We start from the raw sequence: 13184 nt of genomic DNA on the forward strand, positions 1-13184 counted from the left end.
TGCAGAGGACTTGTATTACTATTAAAATGTCCGTTATTTAATTATTGGTGTTTTCAAGACAACTGGGAACTAAAAAAATGAGGTAAAATCATGACGCCAGTGATCTTCAAACCGGAAAGTCAGAGCTCTAGAAAGAGGCAAGAGTTGCCGACTATTCCGAGTTGGATGACCGTTCAAAATTATTTTTCTTCGTCGGAGCAACATTTTTTTCAAGTTCCCAGTTGTCTTCAACACACTGAAGTCGGAGATTTCCGAGTTCCCAGTCGTTTCGAACGCGACAAACCCAAGCATGTCTGTTTTTCCAGAGGATGATTCGGACGTGATTAAACTGCCCCCTGTAACTCTTTTTTTAATTTTTTTTTTACCGTTATGACTGAAGCCTTGAGGCTTTTCTATGCTGCAGTGCATTCAAGACAAATGAAAACTCCGGGGGAAAAACGAGCTCCGACTGGGACTTTTTTTTTTTTACGATCATACAAATTGGAATAGTCGGAAACACTATCTCTAGAGCTCCGACTAGAAGATCACTGACTACCTTGTTTTTTTCTCAGAAAAGGGATCTAAAGAGAAGATTATCTCTGTGACTGTGATTAAAAAAGAAAAGGAAGACTCTTCAATGTATGCAGTGTCCCCAAGCGTGACATTGAACACACCTGGGAAAATAGATTGCAGTATGTGGAGTCTTTCTTTTCTTTTTATTGGACATACTGTTTCCACTCTAATCTCCAACACCTGCTCAAAGCAACTGGATGCATGGATATTCCTCTCTGTGTTTATCTCTGTCTTTTGGAGGGGTTGGGAATGGGATAAAGCAGAAGACAAATTTGTTGGACATTCGTGTACTTTTGTTATCAATGTGATCACAACCATTGTGAAACCATGTGTACAGACAAAACAGGCAGAACAGCATAATCCTCATCATAAGGAACTTTATTGATCTTGCTGTAACAGTGTCCACTGGCATTGAAATTTCTCGAAAAAATGAAGTTAATTCAAATTAGAACAGCAGTTAGGTTTGTAGTTTCAAATCTCTTTTGCGACAAAATACAAACCATTCATGTAGCTAATTCAAATGTATTTAGTCATTATCAGATTATGTATAACATTTAGAATAGCCTGAAATAATGTATAAATTCATTTTCTCCTTTCATTTTGCAAATCTATCAAACCATCACCACAAACGGAAAGCCAAAGTTTTCCAAATGGTAAATCTTCATAAAATCCTTTACCAGAAAGACTCAAAACGCAACATAAAGTCAGGCTTGTATTGGTGATGGATAGATATTCAAGGCATGGAATGATGATGAAATTCTCAGCTAATCAGAATTTAATCAGTCACATCATCCCTTGTGAGTTTAATTGCTGGTAACTAACGGACTACAAAACAGGCAGGTAAGAGCATATCCAGTATTTTGTTTTTTTATGAACATTTTACCCAAACAATGACAAAAGGTTCTGAAAAGGATACGTAATATCAATCTAAGGCCAGTACTTTGCTCTACAAAGTAGTACAAGTAGTAGATGTTGTACAGTTTCTTAGGCCCCATTATAAAATGTCTTAAAGCAGTAAAGACGGCTTTGTTTACAGTGTGCTCTGGTATTAAGGACACATACAAGAAATACAGAGTGGTCAGTTTAGATTACTGCATTGACTTGGGCGTCTACATTTTGTTAATGGTTAAGAATATCTCTGGTTACCGTTAGACCCTTTTCCTTGTTGTGTGGCTGAAGTACATACAATACATATACGGCAGTTGGTAACCCTGAGACCTATTCAAATAGACCTGCAGAGTCTTCCGCTAGGTCTCAGGGTTAGCCATAGCCTGGTAGCCTAGTCAGTTTGTATTGTAGCCAACTCCTCTTTGTGTTGTTTCATTGTCATGCCAAACTATGGCTTGACAACGATAGATGAGTTGGCAACAACACATGCAGGCTACATTCCAATATCCACACTACCATACCACTTAGGATGCATGTCAAATACATTGCTTCATTCTAAGTGGTATGCTAGCATGGACATTGAAACAGAGCCACAGTATGGGGCCAAGTTGGCCGTACAGTTAACGTATTACATGGTATAGTTTATCTGCGTGGTTTACATACATCACACCCAGTGACGGCGAGACAGAGAGCGAAAGAAGATGGCTGCTGTGAGTGATGTGAGAGCTCACAACATTGGTTTCTACAAGCCAAGCCACTGGCACACAGCACAGGAACCAGGTTTGTTTCTTCTTCTGTTGTTCCGGTGTGGTTCCTCAGGTGAGGTCAGATGTCCATCTCAAACTGAGCATCCTCACCTTTAAAACACAAGAACACAAATACAATGTCATCTGTACTCTAAAGCAAGGGGTGTAATACCTTTGTTATTACTAATTTGACTCAGGGGTTCCATGATAAAACATGGTTGACATGGACTACAGAGAGAGAGCATGTTGTATGGCATGACAACAGTAGTCAGAGGATATGGCACCCACTGACCGGTGGCTGTCTTGCCATGACTGTTGTGGGGTTTGATGTGGTTGTTGGCCTCGTTCCTTCTGTTCTCGGTCAGGACGTTGAGGCTGGTCACCCCGGGGATGATGGGCAGGTGGGCCGGGGGGGTCTGGGCGATGGGGGAGTTACGCCGGTCCAATAGGAACTTACGGTCGTAGATGATCCTGGTCCCTATGATAGAGGAGAATGATTATTTAATAACATCTTTGAGATATTAGTTACAACCATCGAATGTATAGAAATGCAGTAACAACAGATATATTACAAACCTGCTTTAAAGAACTGGTAAACCATCATGTCGATAATAACACGCTGATTATATTGCATCGATTCATCTGTTTTCTTGTTTTGCAAATGTCATCATTACAATGGTGGCAGCAAACGAACAAAATGATGCACCAATTCACTAATCTGTGAATCGAAATGGGAATAGCATAAACCTGTTTAGTTCGTTACATATTTACTGTAAATACCAATTTTAATCAAAAGATGGCGTGTCATGTACAACATGGTCTAGGCACCTACATCAGATGCTGGGATAATTGTTTACAGTATCATCAAAGAAAAAGCTGTAAACAAAAAGCAGAGGCCTTAGCTTTCTATAAACATTATTTCAATAAAAGTGCAATATTTATTTAAATGCAAAAGCACTGTCTAGGAAATGAAATTCAGATACTTCCTCAAACCAGCCATACATGTATGAATATATGAATACATTGTAACTACCTACAGTGCCTTCAGAGAGTATTCACACCCCTTCACGTTTTCATTTTCATTTAATTTTGTTGTGTTACTACGGAAGTCCAGAGATATCATATGATTTTTTATTTTTTTTTAAATACCCCCGTTATGTTGAGATCCCAACTTATTTATCTCATGATCAAGACATCACAAAAGTTGTTTTTGTCAAGATCAACTCTATAAATAGGAATAGACGCATTGATGATAGATTGACAGTATGGCTGAGGAGGCAGAGCCCATGATGGATCAGCGCATGTTTTTACTGATTGCTACACTAAGGGATGGTACATTTCATCCTAACATCATGCTTTAATTTGTGTTTGGCGCTCATTATCAGTTTATAAGTTAGAATGTTAACAAGCTAAATGTCCCTTATCTTGAGCCAAGAGCTCATGGGGCATTTAAGCCTTCATGGGGCAATTAAGCCCTAAACGATGCCTAACAGGCAGCCCTGTCTCCCAGGCTGTATGCCACCCCCAAGACCACAGCCAACCGCATGGAAGCAACAATGCAGCTAACTTGGCTAGTCTTGTGAGCAAGCTAGCTAGTTAGCCTGGTTGCTAGCGTGTTATTAGCTGGTTGTTAGCTTTCATAACAGATATGTTTAGAATTGTACGGGACACTTCATGTTTCATAGATAATATTTAAAATGTACAGAGTGGGTGAGCTCCATTTCTGACAGGATGATAAGATTCAATAGCAGCCTCAGAGGCTGATAAGTCAGGATTCTACCTTGTAGGCTGTTTTATATGTAAAGCTCCTTGCAGGCAGATTAGCAGTCAGGATGCATTATCTAAATGATCAAGACTGGGTGCTCTCTATTCCTGACAGGCTGATAAGATTCATTAGAAGCCTCAGAGGCTGATAAGTCAGGATGCTACCTAGTAGGCTGTCTGCAAGGAGCCTTACACATGAAACAGCCTACAAGACAGTATCCTGACATCAGCTATTGTATCTGATCAGCATGCCAGGAATAGAGCTCACCCCCTGGATCAGATATGCATATGGCTATAAAGCACTTTCACAGCTAATCTACAATAAGCCTTGCCTATAAAAACAGCCTATAAGGCAGCTTCCTGGCTGAAATTTAATCGGATAAGCCTGTCAGGAATGGAGCTCACCCAGTGTAAATATTACCCACAAACATGAAGCATCCCTTATAATTATACACATAACAGTTATGCAAGCTAACAACTAGCATAGATAACAAGCTAGCTACAGTGGGGCAAAAAAGTATTTAGTCAGCCACCAATTGTACAAGTTCTCCCACTTAAAAAGATGAGAGACCTGTAATTTTCATCATAGGTACACTTCAACTATGACAGACAAAATGAGAAAAAAATCCAGAAAATCACATTGTAGGATTTTTAATGAATTTATTGGCTGACTAAATACTTTTTTGCCCCACTGTATCAAGACTATCTAGCTAGCTCACAATACTAGCCAGGTTAGCATGCGATTGTCTTGGGGGCAGTGCTGCCTGTCAGGTATCATTCAGGGCTCAAATGCCCCACATTGCACTCAACAAAGCCATAGGGCTCCTTGATGAAGTTGTTATTTTGCATCTGAACAAATTAATGGATGATGCGTGGTACTTTTGATTATCTTGTGATCTCGACAAAACAACTTTTGTTATGTAGTGATCATAAGATAAATGCATTGTGATCGACATAACGAGGGAACAATTTTTTAAATTAATTTGTCCTCGCTGGCCTTCCGCGTGTTACAGTCTGAATTTAAAATGGACTAAAATGAGATTTTGTGTCACTGGCCTACATACAAGACCCCATAATGTCAAAGTGGAAATATGTTGTAAGAATTTTTTACTAATTAATAAACAATGAAATGTTGTGAGTCAATAAGTACTCTTTGTTATGGCAGGGCTAAATAAGTTCAGGAGTAAACACGTCCTTAACAAGTCCCATATTAAGTTGCATGGACTCACTCTGTGTGCAATAATAGTGTTTAGCATGATTTTTGAATGACTACCTAATTTCTGTACCCCACACATGACATTTTCTGTAAGGTAAAAAAAAAAAAGAAGCTTTTGTGAACTATCGATTGCACTTGACTCTTTTCCCCCTTACTAGCGCTGACTTTGCTGATAGCTACTTTATTGAGGAACATTTTACTTACTATCACTGAGATTCTCCCACTTAGCTGTCTTAAGATGAATGCACTGTAAGTCGCTCTGGATAACAGCATCTGCTAAATGACTAAAAATGTAAAAAGGTCCTGAGTCAAGCATTTCAACCACAAAGACCAGGTTTTTTTTCCAATGCCTTGCAAAAGGCACCTATTGGTAGATAGGTGAATATTTTTATTGTTGTTGCAAACATAGACTATCACTTTGAGCATGACAAAGTTATTAATTCCACTTTGGATAGTGTATCAATACAGGCAGTCATGACAAAGATACAGGCGTCCTTCCTAACTCAGTTGCCGGAGAGGAAAGAACAAGCTCAGGGATTTCACCAGTGGTGACTTTTAAACAGTAAGAGTTTAATGGTTGTGATAGGAGAAAACTGAGGATGGATCAACAACATTGTAGTTACTCTACAATAATAACCTAAATGACAGAGTGAAAAGAAGGAAGCTTGTACAGAATTTTAAAAATTCCAAAACACGCTTCCTGTTTGTAATAAGGCACTAAAGTAAAACTGCAAAAAAAGGTGGCAAAGAAATTAACTTGAATAAAAAGCGTTATGTTTGGGGCAAATCCAATACGTCACTGAGTACCACTTCATATTTTCAAGCATGGTGGTGGCTGCATCATGTTATGGGTGTGAATGTCATCGACAAGGACTAGGGAGTTTTTTTAATGATAAAAATAAATGGAATAGAGCTAAGCACAGGCAAAATCCTAGAGGAAAACCTGTTTCAGTGTGCTTTCCAACAAACACTGGGAGACAAATTCACCTTTCAGCAGGATAATAACTTAAAACACAAGGCCAAATATACACTGGAGTTTCTTACCAAGATGACATTGTATGTTCCTGAGTGGCCTAGTTAAGGTTTTGGACTTAAATCGGCTTAAAAATCCATGGCAAGACATACAAATGGCTGTCTAGCGATGATCATCAAACCAACTTGACAGAGCTTGAAGAATTTGCAAATATTTTACAATCCGGTTGTGTAAAGCTCTTAGAGACTTACCCCGAAAGACTCACAGCTATAAATCGGTGCCTAAGGTGATTCTAACATGTTTTGACTCAGGGGGTTGAAATCTTATGTAATTAATATATATTAGTGTTTTATTTTTCATTATAATATGTATATAGTTATTTTTTTATATTCGAAATTGAATTCCACTTTAACTGAGTATTTTGTGTGGATCGTTGATGAAAAATGACATTGAAATCCATTTTAATCTCACCTTGTAACAATTGTATTTGAAAAAGGCAAGGTGATTGAATACTTTCTGAAGGCACTGTAATAAATAACATATTGCACTGTTACAAATGTAGCCACCATGACTCAGAATCATTGCGTTTAACACCAACCAATCACATTGCCAAAGGTGACGGGCAAACCTTTGTTTTTGAACGCTTGGGGATGCCTTGACATGCTAGCTACTGTAGGCCACAATGCACGATAGTGCATAGCGAAATGGCGACAGTTGCTGAAACACACATCATATCAGTATAAGGTACAATTTATCGGTTCGGGTTGATTTTACCTCCCGGAGTAGTTGAAAATAAAGTGCCTCCAGGGGTGGTGCAATAATCATGAGGTAGCTGCGTTCTATCGTTGATCAACACCGTCCTGGTTGGAATGGCCCTGCTTTCGCTAAGCTGACGACTGGTAGACGACGACATTTCACCCCTGGTTTAGTGACTGGTCAGACGGTGTTGCAATCTGTAGATGGTTGATGCCTAACCTGACGGACGGTGGAACCCAGGACCTTTTCCCTTTCTATCTTATCTCTTCCCAAGGCTTTCTTGTCGCTCCTCTCTTCCTCCCAGCCGTCAGTACATCCCCACTCCCTCCGCCAGGCAGGAAAAACAACAACACAAGCAGACCGGATATGACAGCCACCACACGTGTTTAGAAAGAAAAATATTATATATAAAAAAGAAGAAGTTATTTGATGTAGGTTGAGGCCATACAGACCATGGTTCGCCAACTGGCGGCCCGCAGGTGATTTTATTGGGGGGGGGGGGGGGGGGGGGGGGGCACAAAAGACTGTAAAAACATCAGCAAATCAGCTCCAAGTGATTTTAAGTTTGGAAATCTGTTCTAAAGTATTCCCACACATAATAGAGTCAATATGTCAAGTGAGACATCTGTGGCATTGTGTTGTGTGACAAAACTGCACATTTCTGGGATCTTTTATTTCAGCTCATGAAACATGGCACCAAGACTTTACATGTTGGGTTTATATTTTTGTTCAGTGTAGTTGATGATTTCTGCCATGAACTGTAAAAATTATTGTTGAGGCAAAGTGCATCTTCTTCTCTGGTTCAGGGCAATGTTGCTTTACTGTTTCCATGTAGCAAGTGATCTACATTTAACAAACTAAAGTCTGATTTATGGCAGAAGAAGAACACAGAGTTTTAGTGGATTCATATGTTATCAAGATAGAACATATCATGATATCTCCCATATTGAAGAAAATGTACAGTATAATGGGTTGGAGACCTGACTTATATTCAGCTGGTTTGCAAAAGCCTATGGTTATATGCATACAATAATGCTATTATTGTGGCTAGCAGGGGCATAACTTTCACTGGGGAAAGGAGGGACATTCCCCACATTCTAAAATTGCATTTTTGTCCTGGTAGGGTAGGCTGTTTGGAGTGTTTATCCGACGGGATAAAAAATAAATAATAATGTCCCCCCCACTTCTAAAACCAAAGTTACGCCCTTGGTGGGTAGTCCGATTAATATAATAGTTTGATTAAAATGTTTACATGATTTCCCGAATAATTCTGTTTCCATGGACACATCTAAAATCAGGCTACCTGATGGCACTTTGATGAATGCAGAAAATAATCAACTCAAATGAACGTTCTACCACAGCGAACATATTATTTTGGGGAAGCATATTTTATTCAGAGTTCAGACATAGACGTAGTTTTCGCATAGAAACGTTATACAACGCATACATTCAGTTGTTCTGAACTAATTTCATTCGCGCTAAAGAGGGAGGCTCGCTCGTTTGGTGCTAGCACATGCACCGCTGGAACGCATGTCCTAATAGATCAGAAAACAAATCTGGCCTTTATGGAAGAGTGGCAAGAAGAAAGCCATTTCTTAAAGATATCCATAAAAAGTGTTGTTTAAAGTTTGCCACAAGCCACCTGGGAGACACACCAAACATGTGGAAGAAGGTGCTCTGGTCAGATGAAACCAAAATTGAACTTTTTGGCAACAATGCAAAGCGTTATGTTTGGCATAAAAGCAACACAGCTCATCACCCTGAAAACACCATCCCCACTGTCAAACATGGTGGTGGAAGCATCATGGTTTGGGCCTGCTTTTCTTCAGCAGGGACAGGGAAGATGGTTAAAATTGATGGGAAGATGGATGGAGCCAAATACAGGACCATTCTGGAAGAAAACCTGATGGAGTCTGCAAAAGACCTGAGACTGGGACGGAGATTTGTCTTCCAACAAGACAATGATCCAAAACATAAAGCAAAATCTACAATGGAATGGTTCAAAAATAAACATATCCAGTTGTTAGAATGGCCAAGTCAAAGTCCAGACCTGAATCCAATCGAGAATCTGTGGAAAGAACTGAAAACTGCTGTTCACAAATGCTCTCCATCCAACCTCACTGAGCTCGAGCTGTTTTGCAAGGAGGAATGGGAAAAAATGTCAGTCTCTCGATGTGCAAAACTGATAGAGACATACCCCAAGCGACTTACAGCTGTAATCGCAGCAAAAGGTGGCGCTACAAAGTATTAACTTAAGGGGCCTGAATAATTTTGCACGCCCAATTTTTCAGTTTTGATATATTAAAAAAGTTTGAAATATCCAATAAATGTCGTTCCACTTCATGATTTCATGAACACTTCATCAGGTCTAATGGTTGCCTCGCGTTGATCTGAGCATATGCAGGCCATCAAATCAAAGGCACTCCTTCCATATAAAGTTGTTTTTGAAGAAAGTTCAAACATGTGAGTTTGTCATTTTCATGAAGTTGGAGTTATATCACTTCTCTCATTGACTTCTTAAACCCCAAATCGGTATAGGGACATAGTGGAGTCACAATTCAACGGCTCAGACACTAGAAGTATGTGACAGGGTCTACAGGCAATCACGGACTACAAAAAGAAAATCAGCCATGTCACGGTCACCGATGTCTTGCTTCCAGCTCCCTCCTTCTCCGTGGCCTACGTGAGTAAGATATTTAAACGTGTTAACCCTCGGAAAGCTGCCGGCATCCCTAGCCACATCCTCAGAGTATGCACAGACCAGCTGGCTGGTGTGTTTACGGACATATTGCAGACATATTCAATCTCCCCCTATCCCAGTCTGCTGTCCCAACATGGTTTAAGATGGCCACCATGCTTCCTATACCCAAGAATGCAAAGGTAACTGAAACTATCACCCCATAGCACTCACTTCTTTCACCATGAAGTGTTTGAGAGACAAGTCAAGGGTCATATCACCTCCACCTTACCTGCCACCCTAGACCCACTTAAATTTGCAAACCACCCCAATAGGTCCACAAACAATGTAATTGCCATCACACTGCACACTGCCCTATCCATCTGGACAAGAGGAATACCTATGTAAGAATGCTGTTCATTGACTACAGCTCAGCATTCAACTCCATAATACCCTCCAAGCTCATCATTAAGCTTGAGGCCCTGGGTCTCAACCCCACCCTGTGCGATTGGGTCCTGGACTTCCTGACAGGCCGCCCCCAGGGGGTGAAGGTAGGAAACAACATCTACACTTGGGGCGGCCCATCTCCACTTCGCTGATCCTCAACACTGGGGTCCCACAAGGGTGGGTGCTCAGCCCCCTCCTGCACTCCTTGTTCACCCATGACTGCGTGGCCATGCACACCTCCAACTCGATCATCAAGTTTGCAGACGACACAACAGTAGTGGGCTTGATTACCAACAACGACGAGACAGCCTATAAGGAGGAAGTGAGGGCACTCGGAGTGTGGTGTCAGGAAAACAACCTCTCACTCAACATCAACAAAACAAAGGAGATGATCGTGGACTTCAGGAAACAGCAGAGGGAGCACCCCCGTATCCACATCAACGGGACAGCAGTGGAGAAGGGGGCAAGTTTTCAGTTCCTTGCCGTACACATCACGGACAAACTGAAATGGTCCACCCACATAGACAGTGTGGTGAAGAAGTCACAACAGCACCTCTTCAACCTCAGGAGGCTGAAGAAATTTAGTTTGTCACCTAGAACCCTCACCCTTTTTTACAGATGCACAATTGAGAGCATCCTGTCGGGCTGTATCTCCGCCTGGTACGGCAACTGCACCACCCACAACCGCAGGGCTCTCCAGAGGGTTGTGCGGTCTGCACAACGCTTCACCGGGGGAAAACTATCTGCCCTCCAGGACACCTACTGCACCCGTTGTCACAGGAAAGCCAAAAAGATCATCAAGGACAACAACCACCCGAGCCACTGCCTGTTCACCCCGCTATCATCCAGAAGGTGAGGTCAGTACAGGTGCATCAAAGCTGGGACAGAGAGACTGAAAAATAGCTTCTATCTCAAGGCCATCAGACTGTTAAACAGCCATCACTAACACAGAGAGACTGCCTACATACAGACTTGAAATAAATTGGCCACTTTAATAAATAGATCACTAGTCACTTTAATAATGCCACATTAATAATGTTTACATATCTTGCATTACTCATTCCATATGTATATACTGTATTTTTATACCATCTATTACATCTTTCCTATTCCGCTCGGTCATCGCTCATCCATATATTTAAATGTATATATTATCATTCCATCCATTTACTTAGATTTGTGTGTATTAGGTAGTTGTTGTGGAATTGTTAGATTACTTGTTAGATATTACTGCACTGTCGGAACTAGAAGCACAAGCATTTCACTACACTCGCAATAACATCTGCTAACCATGTAATGTATCAAGGCGCTGGAGAAGATGGCTGACATTTTATGTGCTCCTAACCAACTGTTGTTTTTGTTCGTTTTTTTTTGCGTTGTTTAAAAAAAAAAGTAATTATTCTATACATAATGTTGCTGCTACCGTCTCTTATGACAGAAAATAACTTCTGGACATCAGAACAGAAATTAGTCACCACAAACTGGCAGAAGCTTTCTTTCCTTTAACGAGTCCAACGAGCCCGATGTGAAGGACATACTGCTTCCTGGAAACAGGCCCAAATCCACGTTATTTGCACGACGAGAAGACGGAGAAAAAGAGGACGGAGGTCGGGCTGCCTTCTGAGAATTCGTAGGAGATCGAATAAACCCCGACTGCCTTCTGTTCTACTAGCTAACTTGCAATCATTGGAAAATAAAATCGACGCTCTACGAGGAAGATTAAACTACCAATGGGACATTAAAATCTGTAATATCTCATGCTTCACAGAGTTGTGGTTGAACGATGACATTATCAACATACAGCTGGCAGGTTATACGCTGTATCGGCAGGATAGAACAGTGGCATCTGGTAAGACAAGGGGCGGCAGACTATGTATATTTGTAAACAACAGCTGGTGCACAAACTCTAAGGAAGTCTTAAGGTTTTGCTCACCTGAGGAAGAGTATCTTATGATAAGCTGTAGACCACACTATCTACCTAGAGAGTTTTCATCTGTATTTTTCATAGCTGTCGACATACCACCACAAGCAGATGCTTAACTACAGGACTGTTTTGCTAGCACAGACTGGAATATTTTCTGCGATTCTTCCAATGTCATTGAGGAGTCCCCACAGTGACTGTACGTACATACCCCAACCAGAAGCCATGGATTACATTCGCACGAGCTAAAAGGTAGAGCTGCCACTTTCAAAGAGGCGGACTCTAACCCAGAAGCTTGTAAGAAATCCTGCTATACCCTTCGACAAAGCATCAAACAGGCAAAGTGTCAATACAGGACTAAGATCGACTCGTACTACACCGGCTCCGACGCTCGTCAGATGTGGCAGGGCTTGCAAACTCTTACAGACTACAAAGGGAAGCACAGCCGCGAGCTGCCCAGTGACAACGAGCCTCCCAGACGAGCTAAATTACTTCTATGCTCGCTTCGAGATAAGTAACATTGAAACATACATAAGAGCATTAGCTGTTCTGCACGACCGTGTGATCACGCTCTCCGTAGATGTGAGTAAGACCTTTAAACAGGTCAACATTCACAAGGCCTCAGGGCCAGATGGATTATCGGGATGTGTATTCCGAGCATGCACTGACCAACTGGTAAGTGTCTTCACTGACATTTTCACCCTCTCCCTGTCTGAGTCTGTAATACCAACATGTTTCAAGCAGACCACCATAGTCCCTGTGCCCAAGAACACTAAGGTAACCTGCCTAAATGACTACCGACTCGTAGCACTCACGTCTGTAGCCATGAAATGCATTGAAAGGCTGGTCATGACTCACATCAACACCATTATCCCAGAAACCCTAGACCCACTCCAATTTGCATACCGCCCAAACAGATCCACAGATGATTCAATCTCTATTGCACTCCACATTGCCCTTTCCCACCTGGACAAAAGGAACACCTATGTGAGATTGCTATTCATTGACTACAGTTCAGCGTTCAACACCATAGTGCCCTCAAAGCTCATCAATAAGCTAAGCACCCTGGGCCTAAACACCTCCCTCTGCAACTGGATCCTGGACTTCCTGACGGTCCGCCCCCAGGTGATAAGGGTAGGTAACAACACATCCACCATGCTGATCCTCAACACAGGGGCCCCTCAGGGTTGCATGCTCAGTCCCCTCCTGTACTCCCTGTTCACCCATGACTGCACGGCCAAGCA

At 41.5% G+C, this 13184-nt stretch overlaps 1 protein-coding gene across 1 annotated transcript; it reads right to left on the minus strand.

Moving 5' to 3' along the window:
- Positions 1 to 912: 912 nt before the first annotated feature.
- LOC110502608 (eukaryotic translation initiation factor 4E-binding protein 2) lies at positions 913 to 7271 on the minus strand. The gene is made up of 3 exons (XM_021580782.2): positions 6914 to 7271; positions 2479 to 2664; positions 913 to 2297 (listed from the first exon to the last, which is right to left on the minus strand). The coding sequence occupies exons 1-3, from the start codon at positions 7050 to 7052 to the stop codon at positions 2266 to 2268; spliced, it is 357 nt and encodes a 118-aa protein (XP_021436457.1). The 5' UTR covers positions 7053 to 7271; the 3' UTR covers positions 913 to 2265.
- Positions 7272 to 13184: the final 5913 nt, after the last annotated feature.

Source organism: Oncorhynchus mykiss, chromosome 23 (genome assembly GCF_013265735.2).
Source record: "Oncorhynchus mykiss isolate Arlee chromosome 23, USDA_OmykA_1.1, whole genome shotgun sequence".
Lineage (NCBI taxonomy): Eukaryota > Metazoa > Chordata > Actinopteri > Salmoniformes > Salmonidae > Oncorhynchus > Oncorhynchus mykiss.

Coding starts and splice junctions, on each gene's coding strand:
- LOC110502608 (XM_021580782.2), bottom strand. CDS start 7,052: ATGTCGTCGTCTACCAGTCGTCAGCTTAGCGAAAGCAGGGCCATTCCA. Junction 2,665..6,913: donor ATTTTCAACTACTCCGGGAG/GTAAAATCAACC, acceptor CCTCTATCATAG/GGACCAGGATCATCTACGAC. Junction 2,298..2,478: donor TCATGGCAAGACAGCCACCG/GTCAGTGGGTGC, acceptor TGTGTTTTAAAG/GTGAGGATGCTCAGTTTGAG.